Source organism: Gymnoscopelus braueri (assembly GCF_963280865.1).
Source record: "Gymnoscopelus braueri genome assembly, chromosome: 9".
NCBI lineage: Eukaryota > Metazoa > Chordata > Actinopteri > Myctophiformes > Myctophidae > Gymnoscopelus > Gymnoscopelus braueri.
In genome coordinates this window covers 22,680,076-22,705,289 of record NC_137610.1, presented here as the reverse complement: position 1 = coordinate 22,705,289, position 25,214 = coordinate 22,680,076, and the positions used below count along the sequence as shown (strand labels likewise).

Below are 25,214 nucleotides of genomic sequence, written 5' to 3'. Positions count from 1 at the left end.
TCGTGTGTGTGTGTGTGTGTGTGTGTGTGTGTGTGTGTGTGTGTGTGTGTGTGTGTGTGTAAGAGAGTATAGAGCATAGCAATGCTTGCTATGTAATCCTCAAACAAAATGTGTAAATTGATTTCATAATTGTAGAAGGGATTGAGACACATGAGAGCAGGTTGAGAAAATGAATATATGCGTGTACACAAGCGGTCCGGCCTGCATGAAGTCGCATTTGATCTAATCCGGCCCATGGCCTAAAATGAGTGAGTGGTATACCCTGCAAAGCTGAGGAACTTTACCTCAAAATGCTCTTGCCCAGCAGTTCTGCTGCACAAAGAAAAAAGATAAAAAAAGCTGGTTTGGATCCAACCCGCTGACAACGCGACACATCCGCAACGCCTTGAGCTTGTAGGACAAATATTTTTTCGTTCCATGCCTCTCTATAAAAAATACCACCACCACCAGAAAATAACAGAAAATGATAATCCCAAAAAATGATAAAGCACAAATGTCAAACAATATTTAAAACAAAAATGCAACTATCTTGTGGAACCCAAATGTACAAATGACTGCACCCCAGGCCAAGTTAACGTCTTCAATTCAATTCAATTCAATTCAATTCAATTTCAATTCTCTCTCCCAAATACACACACGATACTTGCATGCATTAGGTTTGTAGTTCTCTGCAGTTTCCTCATTTTTGTATTCTGGCAGCAAGATGCCTTGCGTGTTCCTCTCTACAGCAGTAAAAACATTCGCTTTTGGTGATGCTATGAAAATGAGGATATTTATGTTGTGTGTTTTCCCGATGTGTGCAGCAGGGTACGGCTACTGCATGTGTGCATGCGTGTAGACAAGGATCTGAATTCTGCTCTCCTTGTCGGTCTGTCATTAAGTCCTATGCACTTTCTAATGTGTGGTTGTATGTGTGTGTTGTAGCCATTCCTGGTCATTCGAGTTTCTGTTCCCCAGACATGATGGCCGTGTGTAGTTTCTCATCCAGCTCTATGTAGCTCCCTTTGCTGGGATCCAGGAAGTACAGTTTATCTGATACCACTCTGGTGGGGTCAAAACCATCACGACGAAGCTCTGTCTTTTGGTACTTGAATGTGCTAGTCGTTTTGACATCCCCTGACAGAAACCGAAGGAAGACAGGCCTTTTCAATGCGGGAAGAGCCAGTCTTATGTCGTTAACAAACCTGTCCAGGTCAGAGGCGCGGGAGGGATCAGCGATGGCCGCCATGACGGCCTTACCCAGTACTTTTGGTACCTCTACTCCGTACACGACCACATCTTTATGGTCCACCAGCGTGCTCAGAATGCCCTCTATATCAGTAGTGGAGACGTTCTTTAACTTCCAGTGGATGTTGTCTTCCATACGGTCCTTGAAGTACAGGTATCCAAAACTATCCATCATAAATACATCACCGGAGAGATAGGCAGTGTCTCCATTTTTGAAGACATCGTGGGCAATCTTCTTGTTGGTTGCCGCTTCGTCGATGTAGCCATCAAACCTCCGCATAGGGTTACCCTTAACTATCTGGCCTACTAACATGCCTTGCTCGCCAGGTTTACAAGTAACACAGACTCCATTATGACATCTGAGCAATTCCTTAGTTTGCTTATCAACTTTCACCAGTTTCACAGTGGCTGGCTTGAACCTACTGATGAAACCGCAAGATCCAATCCTATTTTCTAAGTTGGCCAGGCTGCAGTTGCCCTCGGTGGCTCCATAGAACTCTACAACGCTTCTAATGTTGAAGCGGTAGGAGAACTCCTCCCAGGTGGACTTCCGCAGGCCGCTGCCTAATGCCATGCGCACCCAGTGCTTCCGGTCTTCGTGGCGAATCGGCTCCCTCAACAGGTACCGGCAGAGTTCTCCGCTGTACTGGAAAATCGTGCAATAATACTTGTGACAGTCGCCCCAGAAATCTGAGGCAGAGAATTTATCTCTGAACACTACAGTCATGCCACGGAGTAGACACTGTCCAATTCCTACGATGGCACCTGCAGAGTGGTAGAATGGAAGGCAAGTATACATCTTATCTTGCGTATCCAACCTCAAGTAATGAAACACCATGGATGTTATCTGATAGTACCTGGAGTGCGGTATAATAGAAGCTTCAGGTAACCCAGTGGTGCCTGATGTGAAGGTGTAGAACAGGTGATCTTTGAACTTGCGTTTTGGATCTTTTGGCTTTGTGATAGAGGTGGCATCCAGTAGGGGTTCTAGGCACTCTGTTCCCTGTGGGACCTTTGTGGCATCCCAATCCCCAGAGCAGAGCAACTGAATGGTTTCTTCCAAGGAGCTATGGATCTCACAAACCGCCTCAGTAAGCTCAGATCCAAACACTATGGCCTTGGCATTGGTAATGTTGACACAGTGAACTAACGGCTTCAGTCTCAAGGTGGTGTTGATGAGGGCAGCCACCACTCCAATCTTGGCCATGCCCAGCCACAGGCCCACATACTGGAAACTGTTCTCCATGAACAGGGCCACCACATCTCCCTCCACAAACCCTCTGTCCAGCAGCAGGTTAGCAACTTGGTTAGAGTATTCATTCAACTCTTTGAAAGTCCACCTCTCCCCTGTAGCTGCCACGATCAGTGCAACCTTTCCCTCGAAATTTTTCGCAACGTGTTTGAATAATGAGGGAATGGTGTGTTTCTTTAACTTGTGTTTCAAGATTGACGCCTTCACCTGCAATACTACTCTTGATGCATGTAGATCTCTGTTGAAGGTCTTTGCAAAAACCCACAAGAAACTCATCCTTGTAGTTTATGCAATTTCTGCATCCGTTGCCTCTATCTGGTTATTTTACGGCACCTGCTACCTTATATAGGCTGACCAAGCTCTGGTCTGACGTAACACACAACACAAACTGTTGCCTAACACAAGTGGTTCTCAAAGTGGCGTCCGCTTCTGTGCCGAGTCTACCTGGAGGATTTCTAATGTCTGCACCAACCTCACTGACCGGCCGAGCTTCGCGTCACGTTTATGCCACCTCACCAATATAAGTGGCAGCATGTGCAATGACACAAATAGTACGAGAGCTGCGCGCATGGGTGAATGAAGCAGCAGTGAACAAAAGCAACAGCACGAAGCAGAATGCGATTGCGAACGGGTAAAACAAGTACATCAGATAACGGGAGTGTTGTACAACGGGTGTGGCGTGTATTCCTGACATGCATCGATCCTGACCTGCGTGTTCCCAGAGTAAGCCGGTGCCCTTCATGCACCGGTCTAGTTTAAATAAAAGAAGTACGAGATTTTATTGTTTTCTGGTTATGTTGACATAGCCTGGTAAACCCTCCCTCCGGAAATCTCATTTCCATTTTCGGAGGGAGGGTTTACCAGGCTAATGTTGACATGCCTACATGGGCGTATCGGATTTTAATTCCAGGCCACGGTCCAGGTACGCTTGGATCCGGCAAAAACGTCATGCGACCCTAGTAGGCACGAACGTCGCACGAACCCCCGAACAAACGTCTCACAAAGCCCTGCCTATCACTCAAGGAGGCTGACAGAGAAGCCTAGAACTGATGCCTCAGACCTCAGGATTCAGAGAATCCTGCATGTGCTTCCTCCTCAGGCCCTTTGTTTGATTTTTTGATTCTCTGGATCCGTAAGCCCCTCCCAATTGTTGTTTGGCACGTTCCATCAAGTAGTTGATCGGCTATTTTCAAATAGCCAAGGTATAAAATAGGTATATCAAGTGGTTAATGAAAGTTTTACAATGTAATAATGTATATCTGCAAAGTAACTAAAGTCTTCAAATGATTTTAGTGGAGTAAAAGTATAATATTTGCCTCTGAGATGTATGTGAGAAGAAGCAAAAGTATTGAAAATTGGAAATATTTCAGTAAAGTAAAAGTACCTCAACTTAAGTACAGTACTTGAGTAAGTACTTGGTGTAAAGTACTTCGTTACTTTACACCACTGATAGGAAGTTAAGTTGTATGTACAGTAACAGTACATAAAAGCTTTATTTATAGTGACCAAGAGCCACGGGACAGAGAATGCATCTTTAACACCTTTACAAACATGGTTCCCTACAGCAGTAACAGTAGCTGTCGTGTTTTAATGTGATGTTAACTGAATAAGCAGTGTTAGTTGTTAGGCTAGACAACATCAGTGTGGTGCAGGGCTGTCAGGTCCGTCTGCTTGACAAAGGCAGCGTCAATCCAAACGTACACAATGGCCAATTAAAAACAGTCCCGAAACCAGTCCGGTTCTAGTATGCCCCTGTCAAGTCCCAACAGCATTAACATCATTACCAAATGTATCATAATATTTGATGGAGCATGAGAACAGTTGTGTCATCACGAAGACACCCACCGCTTTAAGTGCTAAATCTATCATTCACCTAATAGAAATTCTGTAAATATTAAAATAATGCATCACCAGTTAAATCAAATCTGCCGAGTTTGTCATTCGTTCATTTTGAACAGTATTCGTAAATATGAGCCCATGATTTTAAAGTGCTTGCTTTCTAATAAATCAGAGTCACTGTAAGAGGCACACATGTCAACTTTTCCGTTGGTCAACACAGACTATTCAGAAGAGGCATTAAATATGTAACAATAGCATAGATTTCTTTTTTTATTAAACAAAAAGTTATTTTTTTTTCACAATATATATATATATATATATATATATATATATATATATATTTTTTTTTTAAACAGGGTTGTCGGGATTGTAAAGTATCCAAAAGTACTGCAGAACATATGGCAGGAAACAACAGAAGAAATAGAAGTTAAAGTGAATGAATAAAAATAGACAATAAAATAACACAGGCTAATATAGCTTAGAACACATGTGACCCTAACCAAAATGTTATGGTGAATTAATATAACTATTGTATAATATACACAATAATTATTGTGAGATCACTGTGTGATTATGTGCCTTGTATGGTAACCAGGAGAAGTGAGCACCAAAACATTGTGGGCACTATAGGGAAATCTGGGCACCTGGAGTGGCCACCTGGGTAATACGGCACCAAAACTGTGTTTTTGAGCTGCCAGAGTCTGTCTGCTATGCATTTCTGTGACAAAGACATGCTGGAACATGGTTATATACGCATAAAACAGATTCTGACTGTTTGCGTTTAACCCATTAACCATATAACCTGAAGCTGATTCTAAAAATGTCTCCTAAATCAGTAGTTCTCAAACTTTGTATTTAGCCCCGGACCCCCCCATCTGAAAAGGTTTTGTGCCAGGGACCCCCAGAAGAGAAAATTTGTGTTAAAAAAAAATCTAAATTATTCAAAATCTTTCAAACACTTTCAAGATTTTTCAAAAATGTAAAGAAATCGCAGATATACAAGCGTGCAGCTTCTATATCTGCTATTTTTATCTCTAAATCTCTAAACTCTAAATCCTAAGAGTTTTCAGAAAAAATTAAAGAAACTTGTTTCTATTATATCCACTCATAAAATGCATTCGGTGACGGTTCGCATTATTTTGTAGGCTTGGGCCGAATATAGCCAATCTACAAGCGCACAACACGTCGTGTCAGAAGAGTAGTGCCCAGTCTTTCCCCCAGAAATCCCCCTCAAGTGCCCAGTCTACTCCCCAAAAGATGCCCAGTCTTCTTCCAACAAGGTGCCCAGTCTTCTGAAAAAAAAAACTCTTCCTGTATCCCCTTGTATAGGTTTAATACAGGGCAGTTTGCCAGTCTTTTGACAGAGGTACAGCAGTGGCTGAACAAGCCCAGTGATCACAGTAATGGACATAAACATACTCGAAACTAATGCCAGTTCATCTGTCAGTCCTACGATGAAAACAATAACACCAAGAATGCACCAAGTAAAGTACGTTAACAAAAATGACACCATGATCAGGCAGATGATGGTGAAGGCTCTCCTCTTCATGTTGTTGTCCCTCTCTCTCCCCATCTCTCCTGCCACAGGCTGTTTCAGAGCCCTGAGAACAGCCAGGCTGCACAACAGCATCACTGACATGTACAATAGACATTCACCTACAAAAGCATAAAACCCTATCTTGGTACCACCCAGCAGCAGGTGTGCTACCGATGCTCCAACGATGAGCAACCAGGCCAACACAGAGCAAGCCGCCCTGTACCTGTGAGGTTTGTACTTGAGGAAGAGCACTGGGTGAACCACTGCCATGAATCTCTCTACACAGATACAGCTCTGGAAGACGGGACGCCCGATGAACAGGAGACCACCATTAAAGTAGTACATAGGGCGCATTTTCGTGATAATATATAGAAGATACAACAAGCTGAAGAGGATTTCAAATACACTCAGATTGAGAGTGAGGATCTCTGAGGCCATTGTACCAGCTGGTCCAGTTAAGACCAGCCACAGAACACAGCCATTGATGGGGACTCCCAGGACCAGGTTGATTGTTGCGCTGGTGATCTGTAAAATGTCCTCGATGCTGTAGACGGAGGACTCGTTTGATGTGTTCATTCTCCTGACAGCTGTGATTTGAGTGTGATCTCTGTTTTCACAACTAGCCAAAGTCTTTTAGAGAAACAGACACATTAAAAAAGGAGTAAAAGACAGAGACAAAGAGAGAGAGAACACATTGATAAGAATGTTGCCTCCACCACACTATTTCTACCTGCATAATCAGGCACACGTTGAATTGTAAAATATCCCTACAACAGAATACCAACATAATACTACTCATAATACTAATCAAAACACTAATACATGATGTTAGATATAATATTTGTGCAATCAGACCTTGACCTGTGGAAGTCCTCTTGTTTGTGTGCTCTGCTCTCCACACATGCTATGTGGCACCTGTTGATGTTCTCCACTGACTGACGGGATATGCAAATAATTGAATTTTCATATTCTGACATGGCATTAATGTTTATGCATCATTAGCACACAATTTGAAAACTCTGCACTGCAAAATAAATATTGGTAAATGGTCCATGAAATGATATGATGTTCACACACCGACAGCGGAGGAAACCGTGTAAGGCACCAACCTGCTCATCAGGAGCAGTTAGGGGTTCGGTGCCTTGCTCAAGGACACTTTGACATGCAGTCAGGAGGAGCCAGGGATCGAACCGGGAACCTTCCGGATTCAATACTATTGTTCTCCTGGAGGAGCGGAGCAGGTTGACATTTTTACACTGATCGGTGTATTGATTTGCAAGCTTAGCTGCGGAGATTGCGGACCGACACATACACACTCACACTCACACTCACACTCACACACCCCCCACCCCGTGGAGATAATGGTAATGACAATGTATTGTTTGTGGGAGGAAAAAACACAGACTTACAATATTATTCTTTTCTCAAGACACTAGCCGTAGCCACTTTACTAGAGAAGGTTGGCAATACACCAGCACAGGTTAGTGAAACAACACAAGTCACTGGTGCAGGAAAAACACAAGAACATACAAGTACTGGGGGCGTCCGCTGGCCTAGCGGTCCAGGCGCATACCACATGTCTGGTAATCCAGTATTACAGCGTGTCGCGGGTTCGACTCCCGTTCCCGACGACCTTTGCTGTGTGTCACCCCCCCATCTCTCTCCCCATTTCCTGTCAGCCTACTTTCCTCTCAAAATAAAGACAGAAAAGCCCAAAAAATATCTAAAAAAAAAAAATGACAGTATGTGGATTATTTCTGTCTACTCGCTACAATAAAAATGAACTTTATTTGTATAGTGTATTACAAAACAAGATTAAAATAACGGAATATGGTAGGAAAGATAACTTAGAAGAGATAAACAATAACTACTGAATAAATACAAATAATTATTATAAAATGAAATAAAATAGCATAGGATTGCATAAATAACAAAATAGGGAAATAATGTATAACTATATAATTCTTGTGAGTTTACTGTGTGATTATCTATGTACCTTGTACAGTGTTGCCAGATTGGGCGGTTTTCCGCCCAATTGGGCTATTTTAAAACTCATTGGGCTGGGATAAATAGCCTTGGGTGGGCACATCAAATTTGGGCTTGTTTTAAAGTTAAAAACAGCCCAAAACAAGCCCAAAACAAGCCCAACAAGCCCAAAACAAGCGAGCGCGCGCGTGCATGAGAGTGCATGTGGGCTGGTTTTTATTGCAATGGGCTGGTTTTAAGGGCTTCTTGGGCTGGAAACTGTCATTCCGATCTGGCAACCCTGACCTTGTATAGGTTTAATGCAGGGCAGTTTGCCAGTCTTTTGGCAGAGGTACAGCAGTGGCTGAACAAACCCAGTGATCACAGTAAGGGGCAAACATATATATGTAGTTAATGTACCTTTCTCTAAGTGTCCTTGACTGACACAAATGAGGGCAACACACCAAATAAAGTAAGTAGACAAAAATGACACCATGATCAGGCAGATGATAGTGAAGGCTCTCCTCTTCATGCTGTTGTCCCTCTCTCTCCCCATCTCCCCTGGAAGAGGCTGTTTCAGAGCCCTGAGAACAGCCAGGCTGCACAACAGCATCACTGACATGAACAATAGGCATTTACCCACATAAAAATAATACCCTATCTTGTTAAAACCCAGCAGCATGTGCGCTACCGATGCTCCAATGATGAGCAACCAGGCCAACACAGAGCAAGCCGCCCTGTACCTGAGAGGTTTGTATTTGAGGAAGAGCACTGGGTGAACCACTGCCATGAATCTCTCTACACAGATACAAGTCTGGAAGACGGGGCGTCCGGTGAACAGGAAACCACGAGCCAAGAAGCAGACGGGGAACAGTTTTGTGAGAACACAGAGAAGATTCAACAAGCTGAAGATGATCTCACATACACTCAGATTGAGTGTGAGGATCTCTGAGGCCATTGTACCAGCTGCTCCAGTTAAGACCAGCCACAGAACACAGCCATTGATGGGGACTCCCAGGACCAGGTTGATTGTTGTGCTGGTAATGTGTAAAATCTCCTCGATGCTGTAGACGGAGGACTCGTTTGATGTGTTCATTTTCCTGGCAGCTTTGATTTGAACTTGATCTCTGTTTTCACAACTCGCCAAAGTCTTTCAAAGAAACAGACAGAAGAGAAAAGGAGTAAAAGACAGAGACAAAGCGAGAAAACACATTGATAAGAATGTTGCCTCCACCACATGAATTCTACTTGCACAATCAGAGACACTTTGAATAATGAAACATCACTACAACATAATACTAATCAAAACACCTCTACACCATAATACTACTCATTACACTAATCAAAACACCAATACACACATCATTTTAGATATAATATATTTGCAATCAGACCTTGACCTGTGAAGTCCTCTTGTCTTGTCTTTGTGCTCTGCTCTGCTCTCCACACATGCAATGTGCCACCTGTTGATGTTCTGCACTGACTGGATAACAAATCATTTTCATATTATGACACACAATATGAAAACTCTGCAGCACAAAGAAAATATTGTTTTTAGTCACTATCATGAAGCAGAGAGTCGCCCCAAGCCCCATGATGATGATACGTTGAAATATCACAGATAAGAGTGACTTTTAATTGGAGAAAAAACTTGAGGAATTGAAAAAGTGAATGCTTATATGTAATGAAAATAATAGAACATTACGGAAACACTTTGACATGAGCACTGGGTTGAGCACATCAAGACAATGAAGACATACTGTACAATACATACTGCACAATACATTACATAACAGCAGTGGTGTAAAGTAACTACAGTAAGTACATTTACTCAAGTACTGTACCAAAGTAAAATTTTGAGGTATTTTTACTTTACTGGAGTATTTCCAGTTTTCAGTACTTTTACTTCTACTCCACTACATCTCATTGGCAGTTGTTATACTTTTTCTCCACTACAATAATTTGAAAACTTTTGTTACTACTGTAGTTACTTTGTAGATTTTGATTATTATTATAAAACATGCATTACCTACTTCAGCCCTATATACATTTTGGCCATTTGAAAATAGCCGATCTACAAGCTCACAATGTGTCTCGATGCGACGCATTGTGAGCTTGTAGATCTGCTATTTTCAAAAGATTTTTAGCCATTTTATATATTTGAAATGGGACATTCTGCATAATGAGTACTTTGTACTTTTGGCACTTAAATTTTTGTACCAATACTTTTGTACTTTTACTCAAGTAAATGTTTAATTCCAGACATTTGCTTGTAACAGAGTATTTCTACATTGCAGTATTGATACTTTTACTGCAGTAAAACATTTTAGTACTTTTTCCACCACTGAATAAATTACAGAAAAAAGAGGGGTGGGGGCAGAGGATCACCTCCTGCCATGGAGGCCAGCTGGTCTAAAAGTCAACAAACACAGTCACAGGTTTGTTTGTGTTTTCAACAGACTGCCTATTTTGATGCTGTCCTATATATGTATTTTGCATCAATGTATTTTACATCTAAACTCAGTGAAGGTTTAACATAGTCTAGTCTATAGTCTGCCTGTCAGTTAGCAGAGACTGTAGGTTAATGCATTGTCTTGTATGCATGCATTGTCTCAAATGTCCATTTGATGCAGTCATTCAGTTTAGTTAGTAATAGTGTTGTTATGTATATTTTATGTCACATACAGTTTTGTTATGCCTTTCATTGTATTTCAACCCATGAAGTGTTTGCTTTTTAATGACTTAAATTCTGAATGTAATATTATAGTATAAAATATATTGTAATTACTGTATATATATAGTATATTACCTATAGTTTTCCATTTGTAATTATTTTGCATTACATCTACACTTTCACTCAGTTTTTCTCCAATTAAAAGTCACTCTTATCTGTGATATTTCAACTTAAAATCATAATGGTGCGACTCTCTGCTTCATGATCGTGACTAGCTGATTGTAACTAAGACAATATTTTCTTTGCCCTGCGGAAGTTTCAAAGTGTGTGCTTAATGATGCATGAACATTAATGCCATGTGAGAATATGAAAATTATTTGTATATCCAGTCACATCCAGTACATTGCATGTGTGGAGAGCAGAGCACCCAGACAAGAGAACTTCACAGGTCAAGGTCTGATTGAAAATATTATATCTAAGATTATACATGTATAGGTGATTTATTTAGTATTATGTTGTAGTGACATTTGTCTGATTGTGCAGGAACAAATAGTGTGGTGGAGACAACACTCTTGTCAATGTATTCTCTCATTGTCTCTGTCATTTACTCCTTTTTATGTTTTTGTCTATTTCTCCGAAAGACTGCTGAATTGTGAAAAGACAGGGAGCACACTCAAAATATCAACGCTGCCAGGAAAATGAACACATCAAACGAGTCCTCCGTCTACAGCATCAAGGACATTTCACACATCAGCAGCACTACAATCAACCTGGTCCTGGGAGTCCCCATCAACAGCTGCGTTCTGTGGCTGGTCTTAACTGGACCAGCTGGTACATTGGCCTCAGAGATCCTCACACTCAATCTGAGTGTATTTGAGATCATCTTCAGCTTGTTGTATCTTCTCTGTCTTATCAAGAACAGCTTCGCCTTAGACCGCTTCACTTATGGCTTCCTGTTCACCGGGCGACCCGTCTTCCAGAGCTGTATCTGCGTAGAGAGATTCATGGCAGTGGTTCACCCAGTGCTCTTCCTCAAGTACAAACCTCTCAGGTACAGGGCGGCTTGCTCTGTGTTGGCCTGGCTGCCCATCGTTGGAGCATCGGTAGCGCACATGCTGCTGGGTGGTACCAAGATAAGGTTTTATGTTTATGTGGGTGAATGTCTATTGTTCATGTCAGTGATGCTGTTGTGCAGCCTGGCTGTTCTCAGGGCTCTGAAACAGCCCGTTCCAGGGGAGATGGGGAGAGAGAGGGACAACAGCATGAAGAGGAGAGCCTTCACTATCATCAGCCTGATCATGGTGTCATTTTTGTCAACTTACTTTATTTGGTGCATTGCTTTTGCCTTTTTTGGCAGTCAAGACTCCCTGTCAGATGAAATGGAAGTAGTTGTATATATATTTATGTCCATTACTGTGGTCACCGGGCTTGTTCAGCCACTGCTGTTCCTCTGCCAAAAGACTGGCAAACTGCCCTGCATTAAACCTATACAAGGCACATAGAAACTCCTGAACAAAAGTTCGGAAATGTTATTTCGGTCCATCATTTCTCCCCTTCAATAATACTTGGTGTTGGTATTGTATTTTATATTGTGGGAAAGCCTGATCAGTCACCTTTACAACGAGTTACAACTTGTAAGGATCGTGCATTTGTGGCTAACCGTGTGGGTAGCGCGCCCCAAACATTTGCCAAAATCCCCTGCAACATTCTTCTGTTGGTATTCACTCTCGTATTGAGCTTCAAGTGCTGGCAGGTGTGTGCCAGTCACAGATGTGTGACTACCTGAGTATGGGTCCTGCAACTTGTTTAGTTTGTGTGTGCTCCAAGCATCAACATGCCACGTTTGTCCCTTCAGGATAAGGCCCGTGCGATAGGGCAACTGGGGGATTTTGGCATATTTTTGGGGGATGCTACCCACAGTTTGCTGTGTTGCTCATTCCACGAATACGCAATCCTTACAAGTTGTACCTCGTTAAAAGGTGACTAATCAGGCTTTCCAACGATATAAAATACAATATATTAGGCTACCAATTGCTATTGCCTTCGGCTCCGAGAGTATGCTTATTGAATAAACAACAATAAGCAACAATTGGTATTATTGAAGGGGAGAAATAATCAACCGACATAACGGATTCCACATTTTTTTTAGGAGTTAGATAATCACACAATGAACTCCCAAGAATTATATGTAGTTGTACATTCATACCCTATTTTAAGTTATGTACTGTATGCAATCCTATATTATGTTATTTTATTGTCAATGTTTATTTATTCACTATACTCATCATTCCTGTCTTTTATGTTGCTGCCAGGTTCTGATGTAATTTTATCTTGTTTCATATAGGCTAAATCACTATACAAATACATGTAATTATCATTGTAGTGGGCAGACAGATAAAATCCACATGCTGTCATTGTGAACACTTGTAGGTGTGTTCTTCTTTACGTCTTTTTGCTGCACCAGTTAGTTGTGTTGTTTCACTAAGCTGTGCCAGTATTGCTAACCTTCACTAGTAAAGTACAGCTAGGGCTAGTGTCTTAAGAAGAATCTTGGGTCTGTGTTTGTTTCCACAAATAATACATTGTCATTAATATTATCAACAACAGTGTGTGTGTGTGTGTGTGTGTGTGTGTGTGTGTGTGTGTGTGTGTGTGTGTGTGTGTGTGTGTGTGTGTGTGTGTGTGTGTGTGTGTGTGTGTGTGTGGGGGGGTGGGGGGGTGGGGGGGTGGGGGTGGGGGGGGGGGGTATGTTTTCACCACTATATTGTCTTTGCACAGTCGAGTTTTCAAATTCTGTGTCATTTGTATTTGTATATCCAGTCACTGCAGAACATCAACAGGTGGCACACACACAGAGAGAGGGAGAGAGAGAGAGGGGGGGAGCCCGGAAGCGGGACAACAGCATGAAGAGGAGAGGTGAATTAGTTTCATATAAATGTCAATCACTGTGATCACTGGGTTTGTTCAGCCACTGCTGTACCTCTGCCAAAAGACTGGCAAACTGCCCTGCATTAAACCTAAATAAGGTACATAGATGATCACACGGTGAACTCATAAGAATTATATCTGTAGTTATATATTCATTCAATCATGATTCATAACCTAGTTTAAATTATGTAATGCTATGTTATTTTATTATCTATTTTTTATTTATGCTCTACTTATTACCATTATCTAAGGCCTAATATTTCTACAATTGCTACGAATTGCTTCAATTAATAATAAACAAACTTTATTTATATAGCACATTTAAAAACGACTGACGCCGACCAAGGCGCAGTACAGGTCAAGAGAACAAAACAACAAGTACAAAATACAGTCAAAATACAATCAAATCACAAACAATTAAAAACAAATCAAAGTTAAAACTCAATTTTGGTTAAAAGCCAAGTCAACAAAGTGAGTCTTGAGTAGGGACTTAAAAACCTCAATGGACTGGGCGGATCTGATGCAAAGGGGGAGATCGTTCCAGAGCCTGGGGGCAACCACGGCGAGAGCACGGTCACCCCTGGTTCTCAGTTGGTCGGTTGCTGTGGGAGTCAGTAGAGAGAGGTGAGCTGACCTTAGGGCTCTAGGTGGGTTGTGGTGTTCAACAAGCTCAGCTAAATAAGAGGGGGGAGGGATTTAAAAGCAGTTATAACAATTTTAAAATCAATTCTAAATTTGACAGGGTACATAACCTGGCTAGCCAGTCATTACGAGCATAAACAAGAAGTTAAAGGGTACATTTATGACTGATAATGATGTTCCATGCATATTCAAATCATGCATATCCTATGTATATTTTTACATTTTGGGGGCAATTTAACATTGAGGTGCCCACTCTTCCTGTATCCCTTGGAATTATTTCTATAATTATCAAGTAGAGTCCATGCTGCTGCTTATACACTCAACTGCAAATTGGCCAAAGTGTGGTGCTAGAGGATAGGTCATGGGGTCACTCAATAGCTAGGGTTCATCTTCCAGGAAGCATGGGTGTTCTCAGTAATTCTCCCATTAGAGTTTGAGATCTCTTGCTATGTGTGCCAAGTGGAACGTTGGGTCTAAAGGCCAATTGATTACGGGTCCATTTGGTTCCATTTGTACTCTCTCAGAGTCAAATAAGCACTGAGGATTTGTACAGCGTAAATTGGGGTTCCAGTAATTTAGTGATTCTCAGCCTTTTTCATTTCAAGGACTCCCAGTTAGATATCGTCTCTGTCGGTCGGGTGGAAACCTCCTATGTCCAAAACTGTTTATTTTCCGGATTCAAATTCAAAAGTAGCAGATCTACAAGCTCAAAAGTTTCGAGCTTGTGGATCTGCTACTTTTGATACTTTTGTGTGACGCTGAAGTGTGATTAGGGTATTAGTCCACGGACCCCCATTTGATACCCTTTTTTCATCTCTGGGACCCCAGTCTTCTCTGTCAAATCTTCAGTGTTTACCTCTAATAGTTACAGACCCATAAGGGTCCATTTGGACTGCTGGTGGTCCCCAGACCCCACGTCGAGAAACAGTATCCTTGTGTCTTTCTCACCCGTCCCCTGTTGTCTATGTCAGTCATCTCCATATTTGGGCATAGTTCCTATTTGGATGAAAACATACAGACACACACAGATTTATGGAGTTTATAGATAGATGATGTAATGACGTCATCACAAACATGTAATTGTCATTTAAGTGAATTGACAAACACAGACAGTGTCATTTAGCAAATCCTCTCGCATAGATCAACATCCCTAGGAAAGATTATCTTATTTCAAATAAACTTGTCATTACAAAACAAGTTCAACAATGGCCTTGACAGGAGTCAGAGCTGCATACCACAGGGTTCTGAACCAAGTCGGACTTTCATTGCCTGCAAAATTGCAACCTATATATAACCACCCGGCCGGTCCGAAGACGGTGTTCTTCTGGGCTCCCATGTTCAAATGGGGTTTGGTTGTGGCGGGTTTGGCCGACCTGAACCGGCCCGCCGAGAAGCTCAGCATGTCCCAGTCGGCCGTTCTCACCACGACGGGCACTCTTTGGTCTCGATACTCCATGGTCATCACTCCCAAGAACTGGAATCTGTTTGCCGTCAACTTCTTCCTAGTAGGTGCAGGTGGCACGCAGCTCTACAGAATCTGGAAGTATAAACAGGGATTAAAGCAGTGATTCACAAACTATCCCTTTTTCCATTTCAAGGACCCCCCAGTACGTAAGGGCATAGGTTCTCAATATTGGGTCCGGGGACCACAGCAGGGTGTCCAAATAGACCCTTACGGTCTGTAACTCTGACAATGTACAAATGGAACCAAATATGGGTCTATTTGTACACTCTGAGCTAACTCATTTAAACCAATTTTACAGTGAAGATTTGGGTCCCAAAAATGTGGTTCCATGTGTCCACTTTCAGAGTTGCAGACCTGCAAGGGTCCATTTGGTGACCCGCTGGAACCCCCTCAAGGACCCCTGGAGCCCACATTAAGAACCGCTGATCTAAGCCTTATGTTCCACTCACTTGGGACAATAAGGAGTAACGAGGAAGGAAGGGAAGTGGCTGCATGTCCAGTGTTGAGAAGTATTCTAATCCATTGGAGGTCGTGATACTAGTTGGCACACTAGTATCACGTGTATATTAAGTATACATAATACTCCCAGTTTATACTTTGTCATACGACTGTCCAAAAATCTACAAAAAAAACTAATATTTTGGTGAGCAATGTGGCCGTACGACCAAGTATGAATCAGCCATGAAAAAGTATGTATGTCCAGATAAAACAGTAAAAATATCCACCAAGGAACTTTTGGGATCTCATAGTGTTCAAAGATACAAAGAGTAGCATTGCTACCCCTTTGACACATTTTATTTATCCACTTACAATTTATGTGGATCGTAAATGTATTAATAAATAGCTGTAAATCTGATATTAACACTTTTGAAACATTTGATTTCACCTACTACATTAATATGCCCAAATGATAGGGAGGCTAACCCTAATGCTCCAGAGGGAACATACATACTTTATGGAATGCAATCGATTGCACTTCAGGAATGACAGGGCTGCAAGGAGCACTGTTGGCATGAGGAGAAGGGAAAGGGACTGTTCGGAGAAAAGGAGGCTTTGGCTGAAAAGTTCCTCAAGCAGAAGCTTAAAGCCACAGAAGAGCTGCAAACTGCAGCAAACCAGCTGCAGGTGATGGGTGAGAGTGAGACCATCCTACAACTCTAAAAACATTGGAGAAAAAGGGAGGAATAGATCACCAGCTTTCAAGAGACTGCATTCAGATGGAGGAGTACAAGAGTCTTAATAGAGAAAGAGAAAGTCTTGAAGAGCAAAGTGAATGCAGTTATTTAATTCATCAAGATGGTTGCATTTTTTAAAGAGTTCTTTCAAATGTTTTTATTAAGAAGCACTGCAGTTAAACCAGCTCAGTGATTTCATGGTTAGAGTGTCTGCCTGAGATTGGAGGTCGGGGTTTGATCCTCAGCCAAGTCATACCTCCCTGCTTACTGCAGTTAAACACTTCTTCTAAAAAAAAACAGACATTACATCAAAAGAAAACATGTTTGAAAGAAAAAGATACAACAAATCAAACACAAAACAAAGCAAAACTCAGACAATAGAAGTAAAATAAATACTGTGACCAAAAGAAATCAAACCAATCACATAAAAAACAACCCTAACCCTGCAAATACAGTCGAAAAGAAAAAAACGAATAACCAAAACCCTCACAACAACAACTTACACCCCCCATCCTTAGCTTAATCTCTAACTTCCTAACGAACCCCCGCTGTAGCTCTACTGTCATTTAATGACAAGAAAACATGCTTGTATGTCACAGTAGAAACAGTTTGTGAAAGTAAAGAGTTCCTACTCATATCTGCAAAATGCATGCATAACCCTGGGAAACTAAACATAAATCCAAGGTCTGTCTTTATTTTGATGATAGTGACAGTGAGAGAGACAGGAAAGTTGGGGGAGAGAGGGGATGACATGCCGCAAAATGCCTCAGGTATGACTCAAACCCGGGCCAACACCGTTATGGACCATAACCTTATTTATGGGGTATGTTTTTTCAGGCAAGAGACCCTGGTGCACAGATGCTCATGGTTCTGGAGGCTGATACAAAGGTACCCCAGCAAGGGGGTAAAAAACTACAATGAGAGGATGGAACAATGATATAGGATAATTTGGCTGATACGAGATCTGGAAATCGATCAAACAAAACATTGGACTAAAAAAGAAAACATTCTGGGGATAGAGCACATGAGATGTAGCAATGGTAAAATTAAGAAAATCTGCAATCTATTATTAGCCTACCTTCTGAATTACTATAAGACGGGGTCTAATAAAAGCGTGGCACTCATGTGGATCTCGGTCCATCATGTGAATCTCAAGATCAACATGGGAATGGCGTGGCTCTGTGGACCTTACGTAAGTCAAGAATCAAGAAGGTTCTATTTTGTACTCACTCATACAGGTACACGCAGCGAAATGTTGGTGGTACATGTTCTGTGCTAACAACAATACAATATAACAACTAATAATAATACAGATTAGTGATAGAATAGATAATAATAATAATGAAAATTACAAAAATAAAAGTAATAGTCGTAGTAGTCGTCTATGACATATTTATGATGTATGACTAAAGATTTGGGCAAGGTTTCAGCCCAATCCGAGCCCCATTGACTTGATTATAAAATTAAAGTTAAATATTTCAAAAGTTATAAAATATAGAAAAGAATTAGTGGAGGCTTACTGGCAGTGTGGCATACAAACAGACATATAGGCCCTCTAGATCTACAGCCTTGCACAGAGCCATGCCATAAACATATGACCTGGGGCAGATGAGAAGATTCTATGCTGAAAATATCAATTGAAAAGCTGCTTACTGTGGTTTAGTGACCTAAAACATACAGTATATAGAAAACTGTTATAAAACTGGGAAACAGTTTATCCTATGCCATCACGTATACCAAAGGGACTAAATAGCATCCATAAGTACTCGTAATACATTATTATCTCCGCCAGGCCGAAGCCAAGGGGTGGATAATGTTTTTGCCCCGGGGTGTGTTGAGAACCTGTGTCTGTCTGTCTGTCCATGGCTCATCTAGCAAAGCACTAGTTGAATTTAGACAGATATATTCACAATATGTGAAAAATATTCTGGGCTGATCTGTCCAGCAGTTTGAGATTAGCTCCAAATACACAGACTCCGAACACACACTGTAGGAGGCTAGCCTTATAGATGGCTAGCCCCCTACAGAGACATGCTGTAAAAATGTATCTAGAGCCGTTGTCAGAGTACTAGTGCAGTATAGTGCTGTATCTGTTTTATGAGGGTACTAGGAGGCAAGTCTACAGTCATGTATGGTGCACCAACTTGGGAGAGTTGTAGGATCTCCACATACAGTTTGGGCAAAAAGTGGACACACACAGACACACACACAGAATTGGCAAAAAAGTGTACACAGACTCCCACACAGAGAATCCCGGATTTATAGAGAACACAGTACGCACATTAGAAATACTTACTACATTTTCCCATGACTGTGTCTTTGATTGCGTCAACAAACTGAGCAGGCACCCAGTAGACCCAATACCATGAGGATTCTGTTCGACCCGTCTGAAAAGCCAGCATGTAGTATTCCTCGTGACCTTCAATGGGTTCGGCCACTACGCCGTCTATGGAGGCCCACGCCACCTTTTCCGTTCTGTCCTTACTTCCAATCCACAGCTCATCTTGTTTCAGTTTGAACGTGAGTCGAACTTTTCCACCGGATTTGTTAAACATTCCGGATAAAGGCGCTGCTGGTAAGTTGTCCTTTGTTCCTTTAACTGCTGCCATTATGTCTTCTGGTTTCCCTTTGTCCAACACCTTCTTGTGTTGCCTTTTTCTGCATAAAGGCTCTTTTTTGTTTTCTTCAGCTTTCACCGGTGTATTCACAGCTAATACATCATTTAATGTAGATCCTATAACCATTATCTTTGCACCATTGGTAATTTTAATTTCACTTAGTGTCTTCTCTTCTGGGATTAGTCCCTTGTACATAACTTTCTGCATATCTGATGTAAGACCAGTGAGTGAGTGGATCCTCTCTTTCAGTTGGGCTCCTGTGCTATCGATGGGAATTTTGAGATCATATTTAATCTTGTTCCAAATGATCTTAAGATCCACCATCTGTTTAACCGTGTGGTCTCCATTGCTAATACTGGAGTCCTGAGTTGTAATGTTTTCCTCTTCTGCATGAAATACTGCTTCGGGGACCCCTTCGTCTGCCTTTTTGTTTCTTTTTCTTTCAAATAGTGTGGTCTGAGAATCCATCGTATTTCATTGATTTTGTACAGTTTGTGTCAAACACATTCACACACACTTATATAGAGCGCTGGTCTTACGTCACACTGCACAAGCCGTTGCCATGCCATGCCTAACAATGGCGAGTTGTGCAGGCACCAGTACTTAAGTACATTATTGAGTATGTGTATGTGTACTTGTATTTGTATTATTGGATAATTATGACTTTTATTCCACTAAACTTCAAAGACAAGTATAGTACTTTTGACTCAAGTATATTTCTAGGGGGGAAAAAAGTACATTATGAATTAACTGCTTAATCCCTATTTAAGTTGGGGCCACTACACACCTAGGTTGCACCGCTGATCTGACCTATACGGGATCTCTGGATCTGTCTGTCTACCTGTGTCCCTATCATGCCCAAACTTTCACTTACACTATTATAGATGTGTAAGGAAGTTTAAATAAACATTGACAACTATAAAGACTGACTGTATTAGCCGTTTTCAGGGAGCCATTTATGCAGTATATTAGGAAATAATGGTTCATTGAATGAATCTACCATTGTTAACTAGCCTGTTATGTCCAGAGGAGGGCGCTGGAAGACCAAGTAATACTCATCAGTTGCTACAATTAGCCAAAGCCTCGTTTTGTTTCTGATAATTTCTCTGATAATTTCAAGTGATAGTGAGTGAAATCACTTACTAGTGTGTAGAGGCCACAGCATATTAAAGGAATTACATTTTAAACGTTCTAGTTAGGGGCTTTCCATGTGGGCATCCTGAGATATGGTCCTTAAAGATGTGTTCTGCTGTTTGTAAAAGCTTAACGTAAAAAATGTTATGATGCTGATATTGTTAAGTATGCCAGTTCGCGTGCCCATAATTAATGTTTAAAGCTCTTACGACACGTATCTCAGATCAAGTTGGCTGACTTTATTTTCACACAATGAGGGGGGTGCACCGTTCCTGGAGGTACTGCAATACCAGGTCGATGCGTGGAGTGGACGGAGCAAGCCCCTATTCCATCTCCCAGTTCCAAAAATCAATTTAATATATGGTCCCCGGGTAGGGGACGTATCAGATATTAAACTGATAAGAACAGATACTACACTTGATCTTAGCCAAAAGGCCGAGAAGCGATGTCGCAGCTCATTACGAGAGAGGAAAGAGATTCTCGGCAATACCAGGCAGCGTCATGTTTTAGACACAAAATACAAATAAAAACACAAACAAAGTAAACTATCACGAATCCTATAAGCTATATCCTATGCTATGAAGTGTGTACCGTGTGCTCACGTGTCTCTAAACGCACAGAGGAATTACAAACGAAACACGTTATGGTCAAATGGTAATTTCTTCCTGGGCGAGCTGTTAAAACTGATGACGCATTTACCATGTAGACCAATAAGAAATGGGAAAGAGCTGTTAAATCAAAACCCTTATTACAGCGACGAAGATACATTGTAAGTGCTGTAGTGTGCGCTAAACTTTATCACGAAGGCGTAATTTAACCATTTATTGTGATTGTTATCAAATATAATGGCGAATCGGTAGGCCTATTTAGAATTTCAAAACGTTTACAACTAGCTACGATAGAGTTCTGGCGTTCTCTTGTGGACAGACTAAATAACGGCGGAGCAGCAATTTGAAGTAATACTTTTGGTACTTAAAGTACCAAAAGTAGAAAGTACTTAATATGCAGCATGTCCAATTTCACAAGTTTTCAAATGTATAAAATGTATACAAATCTTTTAAAAATAGCAGATCTACAAGCTCACAATGCTGGCATCTTGACCATTCATGTGAGCTTGTAGATCGGCTATTTTCAACTAGCAAGTTTAAATAGGACTGCAGTGATTAATGTATGTTTCCTAATAATAATCAAAATCTACAAAGTAACTACTAAAGTTTTCAAATGATTGTAGTGTAGTACAATATTTGTCTCTGAGATGTAGTGGAGTAGTAAAGGTATTGAAAATACTCCAGTAAAGTAAAAGTACCTAAAAATTGTACTGAAGTACAGTACTTGAGTAAATGTACTTAGTTACTTTCCACAACTGGAAGTAAATGCATCTGAATATGCAAACAGGTGTAGGGCAGGGCGGTATCAAGAAGACTCACTCCAAAACCAACTCACCCCATTGCTAGGAAAACTCACTCCGGAAAACTCACCCCACAGGGTAGGAAAACTCACCCCCAAGATTTTCGGGGGTAGGAAAACTCACCCCAGGACCTGAGAAAACTCACTCCGGAAAACTCACCCCAATGGTTTTTAACTTTGTGAGCTTTCCATTTTCACAGAATGCTTGGGGTAAAACTTTTTCAGTCATCCGCGGACTTTTTCGCCGATAAAGTATAGTTTTGGACCATGACGGAGGCGCGCCGACTCAGCAGACCTTGAGGCTGAGGAGTTGCGCCCGAGCGCCTCCAGGCGCGAGTGCCCGCAACGACCAGCCGATGGTCTGCTAGTCGAATCAGCGCCGTCCGAGTTATGTACCGATAGGGACAGAATAGTAAATATTTTTGGTGGGGACTGCGTTTGCCCCACTGACTGCGTTTGCCCCACTCGCTGCGTTTGCCCCAACTGCCACTCAAAGTGACTACTGGCCAATCACAGTGCGTCTCCCCCGGGGTGAGTTTTCCTACCCCTGGGGTGAGTTTTCCTACCCCCGGGGTGAGTGTTCCGGAGTGAGTTTTCTCAGGTCCTGGGGTGAGTTTACCCACCCCCCGGGGTGAGTGTTCCTAGCTCCGGGGTGAGTTTTCCTTTTTGAGTTGGGGTGAGTTGGTTTTGGAGTGAGTCTTCTTGTATTCGGGCAGGGCTACTGATCCCAAGTAGCCTACACTAAAAATGTCGACCACTGCCATCATCAGTAGCCTATCGCATGCCTTCTATGAAATAATAATAACAACAATAATAATAATAATAATAATAACTCATTTAAAATTGATGCCAAACTTCTGAAAGCTGATAAGAGAATTCAGAATCGAATTTCAAACGTCTAGACGTTTATTTATCAGCTGATATATAGCCTAGTAAAATTGTAACCGATTATATTTTTTTCATAAATAAAAATAAAATGATAACAAACAGATATAGACTATATCGAATCGTGCTCCACCTTTCCTTGCAGGGCGGGGGCGCGCCTGCTGCTGCCGCTGTTGAGAAATGAGAATGCGTGCGCGTGCATCTAGGTCTAGGCTGTCAGTCTGTGTGCCGTGTGCTGCCAGAACAGCTGCATGTCTCACACACTCTACAAGACGGAGCCGACAGGGACTGGGAGTGTGTGTGTGTGTGGTGTTAGTTAAACGAGCCGTTTGAGTGGAACCAGGGCTCAGTATGTGTGTGTGATAGATAGTACACACACACTGGACGGGACCAGCCGAGGAGAGAATGAGAATAGAGTTGTTAGTGCGGTTTGTTTTGCACCAGAGTGGACGTCACACTAAAAGGTAAGATATGAGCGTTCCTTTAGTTTACACACCACTGGTTCTCAGTGTGGTCCCCGGCGGGGACCCTCCCAGGGGTTTACACTACGTAGCACGTACCCGTCGCTTGACATAAATAATAACTGATCTACAAGCTAAACCGTTAGCTTAGATTGTTTTGTTTTTTTGGCAAGCGACTCCCTGCAGTAGTAGTAAGACTTGTTTGAACCCGTCATTATTATTGCCTCAACGAACGAGCATTGGATTCCCCTTTTATTTCTCTCAAGGCAGATGACTTCACTTGGCAAAACACTAGGTGTGTGTGTGTGTGTGTGTGTGTGTGTGTGTGTGTGTGTGTGTGTGTGTGTCATTTTCATCTTTCCCTTTCCGCTCGCTGCATTGTTATTTCTTTCTGAATGCGATAAAGGTATGATGATGAGCAGCATAGGCTGTTCCCGTCCGTTACAAGAAGATCAGTAGTACAGGAAACAGTCGTGGGTTGCCAAGGCGTGCACTGACTGCACTGCACTCCCCAAAATTGTAAATCTTTGTTGAAGCCTAGTATGCGTTCCAAGCTACATGATACATCTATAATCTACATCTAGATTTTCTAAAACTGTCAAACATCTTATTACCCTGCCATTAATTTACTTCTTGGAAATTCAACTGGAAACATTCTGTTAATAGGCAATGGTTTGGCTGGGGGAAATTGAGCAAGAGCCTTTGAGATGTGAAATTTATTAATTGTGAATCATCACATACTCCCCTACTAGCCAACCACACACACACACACACACACACACACACACACACACACACACACACACACACACACACACACACACACACACACACACACACACACACATGCTCCAGTAACTGGTCTGCATGTCATGCCGTTCACCTAATTTTGCATGGAGTGGGAGGGTTGGTTGATTCATTGATTGAATACTTTATTAACAGTTTGCAAAGACAAGCACAGGGAAGTACAGTTCAATACAAGGTCTGTTAAGAGGATTTGAAACCCAAGAAAGCACTATGGCTTGTTTCCATAGGGGTCCTTTGTACTCAATTCATCGAAAAACATTTAATGACAGACAAATATACACCTGTAAGTGCTCTTTTAGAGCGGTTTTGAAGGAGAGTAAGGATTCACATGTTTTTATGACTGTTGGTAGGGCATTCCACATTTTTGTGGCACAGCACTAGCAGTAGAACACATTTAATCCCTTGTTAGAGCCAAATCTGTGTTGAACTTGATTTGTGGAGCTCACTCTGGTATTGTAATTGTGGACGTCATTGACGTTTTTGAAGTAGTTTGACAGGTACATGGGTGTCTTTGTGATGTAGTGTATCTTGTAGACCAGGGCCATTGCAAGTTGCTGTACTCTGTCCCTGAGTCATCCCACTGTTCTGTGCATGTAGATGTATGTGTGACCACATGCACACAAAATATCCATGTGTCCGATGTATCCCTCTACCTGGACTGGAGTCCAGACCTTTCAGCGAAATGTAGACTGACTGACGTGACTCTCAATCATTTATCTTTAACTATGAACCTGGTATCCCTTTGGGCATGTTATTATAATTGAACATTTCCAAAAAATGTTCACACATATAAGTAATGTTAATACATTTTGAAATGTTCACACGCTGTCACAACGGCTATTTTTGGTAGACACATCGCGTGCCTGAGCCGGGCACATGAGAAATGTGACTGCACTGTTACAGTATGTTATCCTTTCTCTCTCCCCTCCTGCGTCTATAGTGAGTGGCAACGTTGATGTCAGCAAGGTAGGCGTGTCGTGCGACTTGGTAGCCGCGTCCATGTTTACGGGCAGAGAGTACATAATGATGCTCTAGGCTACAAATTGACGGTGGATCTCTTATCTGTGTTTGTAAACATTCACTAGTTCTTTGCCGACTACATGGTGAACGGAAAACGGGATGGACAGAGCGAAACTGGGCATTGTTACCCTGTCTGGCTTCACATGTAAATTGTGTTTCACTTGTAGATTGCGTTTGT

General features: G+C 41.8%; 4 protein-coding genes across 4 annotated transcripts in view; 2 read left to right on the top strand and 2 right to left on the bottom strand.

Moving 5' to 3' along the window:
* Positions 1-934: 934 nt before the first annotated feature.
* On the bottom strand, positions 935-8,916 carry LOC308092228 (long-chain fatty acid transport protein 4-like; the record flags this gene model as incomplete). Its single annotated transcript, XM_080438072.1, has 6 exons — positions 935-2,605; positions 5,829-5,934; positions 6,079-6,149; positions 6,261-6,485; positions 8,314-8,419; positions 8,564-8,916. The coding sequence occupies 6 exons, from the start codon at positions 8,914-8,916 to the stop codon at positions 935-937; spliced, it is 2,532 nt and encodes an 843-aa protein (XP_080294198.1).
* Positions 8,917-15,269: 6,353 nt separating this feature from the next.
* LOC308092227 (mitochondrial pyruvate carrier 2-like) lies at positions 15,270-15,632 on the top strand (the record flags this gene model as incomplete). The annotated part of the gene is made up of 1 exon (XM_080438071.1): positions 15,270-15,632. The coding sequence occupies one exon, from the start codon at positions 15,270-15,272 to the stop codon at positions 15,630-15,632; it is 363 nt and encodes a 120-aa protein (XP_080294197.1).
* Positions 15,633-18,986: 3,354 nt separating this feature from the next.
* LOC308092226 (ubiquitin domain-containing protein UBFD1-like) lies at positions 18,987-19,790 on the bottom strand (the record flags this gene model as incomplete). Its single annotated transcript, XM_080438070.1, has 1 exon — positions 18,987-19,790. One exon carries the CDS (start codon positions 19,788-19,790, stop codon positions 18,987-18,989), a length of 804 nt encoding a protein of 267 aa, XP_080294196.1.
* Positions 19,791-23,011: 3,221 nt separating this feature from the next.
* LOC308091839 (uncharacterized protein) overlaps positions 23,012-25,214 on the top strand; it is a 43,386-nt gene continuing 41,183 nt past the window's right edge. Inside the window, exon 1 of the mRNA XM_080437573.1 lies at positions 23,012-23,212. The gene's annotated coding sequence lies outside the window, so the exon portion shown is untranslated. The remainder of the gene's footprint in view (positions 23,213-25,214) is intronic.